Genomic DNA, 11,031 nt, shown 5'->3' on the forward strand with positions numbered 1-11,031 from the left:
TGGCATCGAAAAAAACGCTCTCGGGTGCTTTAGAGTGCCGAGTTTATTACTGCGCATTAAGAAATGACCACCTCCAACGTTTGGTTTATGTTTTATAAGCATTTTTAATTTTATTGCTTAAATCGCATTTTCTCGGCGAGCTGAGCACTTTTTCTGAATTGTGCCGCTCCCGTCACTCTGGTTAGGTTGGCATCGAAAAAAACGCTCTCGGGTGCTTTAGAGTGCCGAGTTATTCACTGCGCATGAAGAAATGACCACCTCCAACGTTTGGTTTATGTTTAATAAGCATTTTTAATTTTATTGCTTGAATCGCATTTTCTCGGCGAGCTGAGCACTTTTTCTGAATTGTGCCGCTCCCGTCACTCTGGTTAGGTTGGCATCGAAAAAAACGCTCTCGGGTGCTTTAGAGTGCCGAGTTTATCACTGCGCATGAAGAAATGACCACCTCCAACGTTTGGTTTATGTTTTATAAGCATTTTTAATTTTATTGCTTAAATCGCATTTTCTCGGCGAGCTGAGCACTTTTTCTGAATTGTGCCGCTCCCGTCACTCTGGTTAGGTTGGCATCGAAAAAAACGCTCTCGGGTGCTTTAGAGTGCCGAGTTTATCACTGCGCATGAAGAAATGACCACCTCCAACGTTTGGTTTATGTTTTATAAGCATTTTTAATTTTATTGCTTAAATCGCATTTTCTCGGCGAGCTGAGCGCTTTTTCTGAATTGTGCCGCTCCCGTCACTCTGGTTAGGTTGGCATCGAAAAAAACGCTTTCAGGTGCTTTAGAGTGCCGAGTTATTCACTGCGCATGAAGAAATGACACACACAAATAAACAATGCACTTATCCATTGGTTTCAATGTTATGCAAATGAGGGGCTGCAGTGTCACTAAGATAACACTAGATGGCGACCTTCGCACCAATGCACTTATCCATTGGTTTCAATGTTATGCAAATGAAGTGCAGGTGTTTTAGGGGGGAGGGGGTGCAGTGTCACTAAGATAGCACTAGATGGCGACATTTGGACATGATTTTATTGTTATGCAAATGAAGTGCAGGAGCCACGAAGGGAGGGGCTGTAAGTGTCAAGGGGGAAGAGGGTGCAGGTGTTTTAGGGGGAGGGGCTACAGTGTCACTAAGATAACACTAGATGGCGACATTTGTAAGGGGGAGAAATGGGTGGGAGGTTTAGGTGTTTTTTTGTTTTTGGGGTGTTGGAGGATGTCTATAGGTGTTTTTTAGAGAGGGGGGTGGACTTAATGTTAGTGTATTTAAGGTGGGGTTATTGATTGTTTTTTGAGAAGACACACCAGCAGATGAGCTCTGAACGGAGAAGTTGGAGAGCGTCCAAAGTTAGAGAGCGTCAAAAAGTTGTTTCGAGATGGTTAAAGGTAAGCCATGTTATTAATTATACTGGTATAATAATAATAATAATAATACACTGAAGTTATTATATAAACATGATGTAATGTGTATGTAATGTCATGCAGATATAACTGTGTTTGCTGACGTGCACGCAGTATTTGACGACGACTTTAGCGGAGTTTATTTAACACAATCAGACTACGGTAAGGCAACTGTTCATTTACGTTAGTTAATAAAATGCTATTAGTTGGTGATTTTTTTTGTTTTTTTATGTGTGTAACAGATCTCGTAGCGGCTGCTACTAGGCAAAAAAACCCACTGATACAGACTGGTTTGGAGGCAGAACCGAGTGATTTCGGCCAAATCATACCCCCCTCCGGCCGACAGGAGGTTGTCACGAGCTCTGCACGTCATTTTGAAGCAACGAAAACAGCAGAGTTATCAGAGCTACGTGATAGCAGTCAAAACACACACCCCTCCGGCCAGCAGGCGGCTGTCACGAACATAGAGACGGAAGAGGGAGCATCCACAGACATAGAATTGGCGGACGCTTTATCTGCTTACGAAGACCTTCCTCAAGAATCGATAAACAAAGTCAGAGGTATTTCTTATTTTTATTCTATGTCATTATTTAAATGTTTTTTTTGATGGTATTATGACGATTTAACTGTTTTTTAATATCTACTTCTAGTTAAGCGTTGTGGAACGGGGCTGCTTCAAAGAGTGAGAAAGAGCAGACGTGCAGCCTTCTACTCAACTACTAAAAGGCCTGAATCGACAAACGAGAGCCATCACCATAAGACAAGGCGTGCTATAAAGTGCAGTGGTAACTGTGTTTACAAAAAACGGCTACAAGAATGTTTTAAGGTAATACGTATTTTGACAGATTTAGCTCAATCAAGATAGGTCTGATTTTTTTTGTGTTGTTTATATTGTAACTTCTATCAAAAAGAAATACAATGGATCAGGCTAACCTTACGTCAGCAGAGTCGGATTTCTTAACAAACATTGACGAATTAGATTTACAGCTACTTTGTGATACACCTGAGCTTGATTTGTCAAACATTAACAATGATTTGCCGTCAACTAGTGCTTCTACAAGACAAATACCAGATTTGGTCAACATTGTGAACAATGCCATGCAGGAAGGGAGAGACACAGAGAGTCCTGATATTCAGGCCCACTTACAAGCTGTCGTAAACGAGCTAAACAGTCAAAACCGGAATGATGGTAGCCAAAGTCCTACACTAATACCTTCACAACTGCTAAACATGATAGCAGAATTAAACAACCAAGCTAACAGTAACAGCGGGCGCAACAGTCCAGATATTCCTGCTCAACTGTTAAACATGATCCAAAATCTAAATACGCAGCCTCTGATTGATCGAATGACCGTTAACCCTATAGATCATGAGATAGATGCTTCTGTAATAACTGGTAACATGCCACCATCATTTCAGCCTAACAACTGCTCTGTTATAATCGATCACGAAATAGATGTTATTGACAACAACGCACCAGCGTTTCAAGACATAGCCCACCAATCTAACAACAATGCTTCTGTAATAACTAATCAGCGCGGCGGCTCTGTTGTAGTAAATAGACCGCATTTCAATAATATTGAGATAAGGCGGTATTTGAATATACCATCACAAGCAAACAGCAATGATTTTGCAACCTTTTACCTACAGATTGAGGATAGAATAGATGAAGTCTTGCGAGAGGTTGATATGCAAACACAGAGAAGTGACGTAATTCAAATAGAGTTAGTGGCTGGAAATGATAGGGCTCACGTTTACTCGCAAAAAAGCGACATAAACACTGTCCGTGATAATGTATCAGATCTGCTTGAACGTCTAGCTCAATCAAATGTAGAGCTTCTAGCTGATGAGAATTTAGAGCTTATTGTTCAAATAGTCAAACCGATCCGTGGTGGAATGCGTCGTCGACTGATGAACACTACCAACAAAGAGATTTTAACGCGTAAAAAACGACATTTGTACATACCTCGTAATAAGGACAACAATCTATGCTTTGCTCTTTCACTAACCTATCTGCTAAATGACACGCTAACATCAAAACAAGCCGTAAGCCAAGCCAGACTTTTGCATCAGAGTGTGGGTTTAGATTGTCAAACACCTGTGAGTTTGGGGGATGTACATAAATTTGAAAAAGTTCTCAGACGGAAAATAACTGTCATGTATCGAAAAGAAGACAGCCGCCCCATGACTTTCTTCAACACACATTCCCCTAAAACAGACGAAGACACTTTATTTGTTTTGCACCTCGAGAATCATTACTACGGTGTGAAAACGATAGAGGCATTCATGGGGTATGCATATTTCTGCCGATATTGTTACAGAGGGCATGAAAATTGGCAACAACATCAATGTGGGGGACACTGTAACATTTGTCTCGATCCTCGTTGTAAACAACGACGATTTAAACATGTTATCTGCCCTGATTGTAACAAATCTTGTCGTAATGAAGAATGCTTTGCCAAACATAAAGAGTTCCGAGCGACGAATCGTGTGAGCAACTGCACCACATACAAAAAATGCTTGCAATGCGGGCTCCAATATTATGTGAAAGCTGATGGTACCGGGGCTAAACATAGATGCCCCGTAAAAAGATGCGCCGTGTGTAGTGAGATCTTAAACCAAAATGACGATGTCTTACTAAACCCTCACTTGTGTTACATGCAGCCCATCAAGCCTCAACAACCATGCAAAAATGTAGTCTACTATGATTTTGAAACTTATGTAGATGCAGATGGTTTACACAACCCCTTTCTTATCTGTTGTAAATCAAATAGACTGACGAAACACTGGTTTGGGACAGACTGTGTTGACAAATTCCTCACATTTTTTCGAAACCCCCGGTTTAAACAAACGACATTTGTTGCACATAATGCGAGAGGTTTTGATTCCTACATCTTGATAAAGAGAATGCTTGAATTAGGTATCAAACTTGACATTCTGATGCAAGGGAGTAAGGTTCTTTCATTCGTCGATTTAGACACAAAATCTCGTTATATCGACTCATTGTCATTCTTAACGATGCCGCTAAGTGCGATGCCTAAGGCCCTGGGGCTTGAAGACAAATCAAAGGGGTGTTTCCCACATAAATTTAGCTCTTTAGAACATTTACACTACGTAGGATGTCACCCTGAGCCTACATACTACAATGTCGAACAAATGTCACCCTCGCAACGTGCAAAGTTTGATGAATGGTATGCCAAACAAGCTAACGATGTGTTTGATTTTGCGAAACAGGCGCTAACCTACTGTGAGAATGATGTTGATTTGCTAATGCAAGGATGTGAGAAATTCAGGAGCGAGTATTTTGAGGCTACAAGAACAGACCCTTTCAACGCCGTCACAATAGCCTCGGCTTGCATGAAAGTTTTTCGTACTAATTTCCTAACTCCTGAAACACTAGCTATTACACCTTCAGACAACTACATGCGACAGTACAAAGCTTTCTCACACGATTCTATTCAATACTTGCAATGGGTCATGCATAGTCAAAATATCCACATTAGACACGCGTTGAACGGGGGAGAAGTTAAGATCGATAACTACACTATAGACGGGTATTCTGAAATTGGGGGAGTGAAAATAGTTTTTGAGTATTTTGGTTGTTATCACCATGGCTGCCCAGAATGCTACAACCTCTCTAATATATGTCCAACAACAAAACGCCCCTTTCAGGAAAGGTTTGACAACACCCAAAAGAAAATTCAGGAACTGCAGCTTAAACAAGATGTGCACCTTGTAATTATGTGGGAGCACGAATGGTTGCAAATGAAAATATTGAACACAGAGGTTAAGGAATTCCTGAAAAAAGCCAAATTTCCTACACCTCTCAAACCAAGGCAGGCTCTTTTCGGAGGTCGAACAAACACGTTTGTTTTAAGATACACGGCAGAAGCTGACGAGAAGGTGTTGTACGTCGATGTCACATCATTATATCCTTTCATTAATAGTACAGGCATCTACCCTATTGGTCATCCAACGATTATCCACGGTGATTTTAAAGACCCAAGACTGTATTTCGGCTTCATAAGCGCTACCGTCAATCCACCTCGTGGTTTGTATTTTCCTGTTTTACCTTTCAAAACAGCTAAAGGTAAACTTGTCTTCACACTGTGTCGTACATGCGCTGAGCATAACAACCAGCAGACAGCTTGTACGCATAATGATGAGCAGAGATCGTTAACAGGTGTTTGGACAACTCCTGAATTTGTTAAGGCACTTGACCTTGGCTACACTGTTGCAGATATTACCGAAGTATGGCATTACACAAGAGCGAGCGACACAATTTTCCGTGATTACATGCGAACATTTCTAAAAGGTAAACAGGAATCTTCAGGCTATCCAGCGCATGCGGTCAATCAAGCTGATAGAGAAAATTACATACAGAGCTACGCGATTCATCAGGGTATCCAACTGGACCCTTCCAAAATTGCTGTAAATCATGGGAAACGTCAGGTTTCGAAACTTTGTCTAAACAATCTATGGGGAAAACTAGCCCAGCGTGAGAACATGACAAACACAAAAATTGTGACAAAATCTGAGGAGTTTTTTGATCTTCTGTTTTCCGGTTTGTACGATGTGAAATTTTTCCACTTTATCAGCGAAAAGCTTTCGGTTGTACAATATTGTTTCAACGTAAACAATGAGATACCAGCCTCAAAAACATCAAACGTGGCGGCTGCGTGTTTCACAACCGCTTATGCACGTCTAAAAATGTACAACTATCTAGAAATTTTACAGACGCGCGTTCTTTACACTGACACAGACAGTCTCGTGTACACGGTCAAACTTGGTGAAACTGTCCTTCCGCTAGGGGATTATCTGGGTGATTTGACAGATGAGCTTTCGAACGACAGCATTTCAGAATTTGTCTCAGCAGGGCCGAAAACTTACGCTTACAAGACAAGGGGGACAAACCGCACCGTCATGAAGGTAAAGGGTATCACACAGACTCACGAAAGCGGTCAGAGCATCAATCTTGACAGCATGCTCGATTTGGTTCAGGGGTACATCGACACAGCAGGTGCAGTCTCAGACGTGCTTTACGCACCCCAACATGGCATTGTTCGCAATAAGAGAGGGTTTCATCTCAGAAACACATCATTTTCCAAACGGCTTCGTGTAGTCTACGACAAAAGAAGATTGCTCAATCAAGGCCGCACTGAACCATTTGGTTATTGAAAATGGCTTTTAACCAGATTGAATTTGACCCTAGATTAGAACTTCCTTTCTCATCGTTAATAGCGGGGCCTTCAGGTTGTGGGAAGACCTTTTTTGTTAAAAATGTTTTAGAAAATCTTGAACATGTTATGAGAAAAAAACCTGATAATATTGTCTGGGTTTATACTTCATATCAACCAATGTACGATGAGCTCAAAAACATGAATAAAGACATCGTTTTTATCAAGGGGCTGCCTGAATCTTTTGATGACGAGAAGCTGTTCCCGCCGCAGCAGCACCACCTACTGGTTCTGGACGACATCATCTTCCAAGCTTCGGATAATCAGGAAGTGGTTCGAATATTCACGCAATATAGACATCATAAAAATTTAAGCGTTATAATGCTAACACAGAATGTATTCCATCAAGGGAAATTCAGTCGTACTATCAGTTTAAACAGTAATTATCTGATTCTGTTCAAAAACCCCCGTGATAAAATGCAAGTGAATGTTTTGGCGAATCAAATCTGCCCCAGCAACCGGAAGTTCTTCTTGGAATCTTTTGAGGATGCAACAAAAGAGCCGCATGGGTATTTACTGATTGATCTGACACCTTCATGCCCAGAACAATATAGACTACGTACAGGTGTACTACCTAGCCAGTGGCCTGTAGTTTATATCCCCAAACAATAAAACGATGACAAAGCTTTTAAAAACAAATGCGTTGTTACTCAAGTCTCTGTTTACATCGAAGCCGGCCAAACGTAAACATTTACTCCTCAAAAGTCCTGCTAGTTTAGTGAAGGCATTGTGCGAGATTGCTCTGAATCTTTTAAAAGGACATCTACCCTTAAAATCAAAACTTTATAAAAAACTAAAAAAGCAGAAGAAAAATATCCGCTTTCTAGCTGATAAAAAAAATACTCTGAAAAAGAAAAGAGCTGTGTTAGTTCAGAAAGGTGGTTTCATATTGCCTTTATTAGCGGCATTCGCACCTGTTCTGGGGAGCGTTATTACTGGTTTTATGAACAAATAATAAAATGAGTTTGAAAACGGCGCAGAAAATGTTCCTGATCTCCCCTTACCAGCTCGAGAGGCTCAATAAGCCAGCCCCTACTATTCGGGACACCGCCGAGTATTCTCTGGATGAGGAGATGAAACAGGTTTTGGATAATAAAAATTTAAATCAATATGAAAAGATCAAAATTTATCAATCCCTGATGCAGCGTTATATGGGTTTGATCAAACAAAGAGATTCTGAGCAGATTCCTGTTACGATTCGTAATGAAGAGAGGGTTGTTGAAGAGGGAGGGAAAGCGCCCCCAAAAGTGACAGATGAAGATTGGGCTGATATTTTGGACACCATGGGGCCGCGTTATCGTCGCAGCGCCTCCTATGTGTTAAAGAAATTATCGGCCGAAAATGTAAGATGGACGCCGCTAAGCGAATTTATTTTTAGAGGGAAAACTGTCAAGGGCTCACACATGAGCGATTTGATAAAACATTTAATTGTAGCCGGTAAGAAACTAGCCGCTCAACCGGCTGGCTGGACAGAATTTCTGCGTACATTAGCACAGCTAAACCTGCCTGAATCAAGCATTTCCAACCCCTCTGCTCGTGCTGATTTCAAACGCTTGAAATACGCTAGGGATGAAGATGATGATGTTTCTCACGCAAAACATGTAAGCGTAAAAGAGAGAAAAAGGAAAAACAGATCACCGGTAGTAAAGTGGGTTAGTTATTAAAATGTTAGATACGCTAATGCTGTTACTGGAAAAAAAACAAATGACTCTGTAACTCTCTTTAACAATGTTTATTGAATAAAAGAGATTTTATAAAACATTAACACGGTTTCAGACAATGACATTCTTTAAATTTGTGTAATGAACATGATATTTGCCCGCCACACAGCCGATCCGGTCTTCGACATTTCTTGACAAAATCGATAACCATCGAGTCATTATCCAGAGGGTCGGGATGATAATGCTTCATGACGTCATTGTAGGTCAGCCCCCAACCCCGTTGCGACAAGTAGTACACACAATGTTGACCACAGGTGTCATTCAATTCATGTTGGAGTTGTCCGTTATGGTATTCCAAACGATTAGAATACTTTTTTAGAAATCTGTATATACTTGACGGGTAATAAGGACTGTCTGGTGGCAGACCAAAAGGATCAAAGAATGTGGCCGAACCATCAGATTCTAAAGTCAAAGCGAGCCAATGTTCGCCTGGCATGTGGCGTGGGTGGGTGTTAACAATATAATATCTGGGGGGCTTGTCTTTGACGTCAGCTAGCTCGTCTGACGCGTAAACCCCACCAAACAACGCCCTTTGCATCCGGGTCATAATCAAATCCAATTCGCGACCGTTCATATTTTTTAATAATAGTCCATCAACACTTCCCTTTTGGCATTAATCTCAATAAGGGAATCATAAACTGCGTAAATAATAAGCGTGGCTGTATGTGGGAGAGGCACACGAAATCGCAAATCTAATCTTAAAACACCATTATTCACGGGCGATAAAGCCCCAGAATCATCTGCTTGACTTAAATTAAAGACAAAAAGTGAATAGCCTTGACTAAAATCTTGTTGATCGATACAGAGAGGTAAATCTTTTAAAAAACGCCCCGTAGCTGTGTATAGATTATGAAATTCACGTGTATATAATCCAGCGTCGAAATTAGGTTGAAAAGCTTTAGCCGGTATTTGGCGACCTTCATGGCTAAGGGCTAGATACTCAATGTTGTGATGTAAAAAATTAAACGGGTTTAAATCTCTTCGCCCCATAAAACTGTTATGATTCACCATAGCTAGTACAATTTGTTTAGGAATATGGCCGAGGAAGAGGTTATCTTGGTGGCAAATCCGTGAGTTTTGAGGGATAGAAAAGGTCTTTATATTGACTCTACTGAGAGGGTACAACGCGTTACCTTTATGTAAAGCTGCTTCATGGCCTATTGAAACAGCTGGTGAAACTGATACTTTTTTCACATACAGTGAAGCGCCTAATATCTTGAGACACGAATCGCTGTCTAGAGCGCTCATGAGGCAAAAATCATCAGGAGCTCTAGTTAACTTTAGGCGTAGATCCACATTATTCAATAGATGGCGCTCGGAAAAGAAAATGTCACCGTGTAGCGGTCCTGTAACATGAAACTCGCGTGAGCCCCCCATCAGCTGAGCACGACGAACCAGCCCCTCGTTGGCTGCAGGACCTTCAAATATAATAGAGTCCATACGACCTCTAGTGTCTTTTGCAAACATCCCTGCTGTGAATTGGGATTCCAAAGAATCGTTTGAAAAGTTTAACAATAACTCAATGATGGATCTATATGCGTGCGTTGCACTAGATTGTGATATTAATCTCCCGCCCAGTGAGATATCTAATTGACTAAAAATTGTGTTTATAGGGAAATTCACAATGCCGACTTGTTCTTGCGGTGGTAAATTGCTCCCATCTCTACGTGTTATTTTTAAACGCAGGTGTAGTAGTGTATCAGATAAATCTAAATATTTCGAGCCATCCCCGGGTATAAAAAATTCAATTGGCCCCTGGTCCACAATGGCTGATAACGGTAAGAATTCTACGTAGGAGCTGTCTTCGATGGATAGTTGTGTTAAAGGACATGAAAACAAATCGAGACTTGACAAAACACATTCTTGCGATTTAAAATGTAGAAGGGCCATTTTAAGAGAAGATATCTGCCCTCTGTCTCCTTCGCCTTTTCTTAGCTGATCTGAGATCGGCAGAGCGTTTTTTTCTTTTAATAGTCTTTTTTCTCCGCCCACCAGGTTGCAACCCCCTGCGTGATAAAACTGCAAGTCCGGAACCTTCTTGAGTGGTCGCCGTTTTGCGGTGAATTCTCTCTATGACACGTCCAGCGACATCCGTTGCTATGCTTTTAGCAGCAGTCTGAAGATGTGGTTTAGCCAAGTTAAAGCCGCTTTTGAACATAGGCATGACAAAGCGAAACAGTTTAGCAAAAACTGAACCTAGGCCACGCCCATATTGGACTGGGGCTCCTTGGAAACCTTGAATTGATCCTCCCACTTGCGTTTCGTAATAATCGACAAATCGATACAAATCGGGATGTATGGTTGATGACACCATTGTTTTTATTATCTTGATCTAAAATGCAAAATGAGGATAACTTTCCCGTATACAAAGCTGACAGGTGTGTTTTGATCTGTTCGAAGACTAACTGAAATGGTCTCGATATGAGATCTGCACACGTTTAAATAGTACACAGGATTAAAGCTCTTATTTATAACGTCCTCAAAGTTTCCTTCGATGGGGAGAGCTCGCAGCATCGGCGCGTAAGCGTCACCGACGGTCTGATGTTGAACAATGTCTGTGTAAACAAATAGAAAATATAAACCGGCTTTTTTATCAGCCGGATGTTGTCCATAGACGCCTTCCGGTTTGAGCTGGAGCCAATGTTCCGGATTCATTCCAACGATATACGCTAG

At 41.2% G+C, this 11,031-nt stretch overlaps 1 protein-coding gene across 2 annotated transcripts; it reads left to right on the forward strand.

Moving 5' to 3' along the window:
* Window positions 1-1,134: 1,134 nt before the first annotated feature.
* Window positions 1,135-6,804, forward strand: LOC133148315 (uncharacterized). Of its 2 annotated transcripts, XM_061271407.1 has the most exons (4): window positions 1,135-1,385; window positions 1,485-1,562; window positions 1,643-1,960; window positions 2,051-6,804. In XM_061271407.1, the coding sequence occupies exon 4, from the start codon at window positions 2,319-2,321 to the stop codon at window positions 6,576-6,578; it is 4,260 nt and encodes a 1,419-aa protein (XP_061127391.1). In that variant the 5' UTR covers window positions 1,135-1,385; window positions 1,485-1,562; window positions 1,643-1,960; window positions 2,051-2,318; the 3' UTR covers window positions 6,579-6,804. The 2 variants fall into 2 exon arrangements, with proteins under 2 accessions (XP_061127391.1, XP_061127392.1); XM_061271408.1 differs by having other exon boundaries at window positions 1,135-1,562.
* Window positions 6,805-11,031: the final 4,227 nt, after the last annotated feature.

This window comes from Syngnathus typhle, unplaced genomic scaffold, assembly GCF_033458585.1.
Source record: "Syngnathus typhle isolate RoL2023-S1 ecotype Sweden unplaced genomic scaffold, RoL_Styp_1.0 HiC_scaffold_55, whole genome shotgun sequence".
NCBI classification, from domain to species: Eukaryota; Metazoa; Chordata; class Actinopteri; order Syngnathiformes; family Syngnathidae; genus Syngnathus; species Syngnathus typhle.

Bases quoted from the DNA above. Each gene is read 5' to 3' on its own strand.
- LOC133148315 (XM_061271408.1), top strand. From the start codon at position 2,319: ATGGATCAGGCTAACCTTACGTCAGCAGAGTCGGATTTCTTAACAAAC.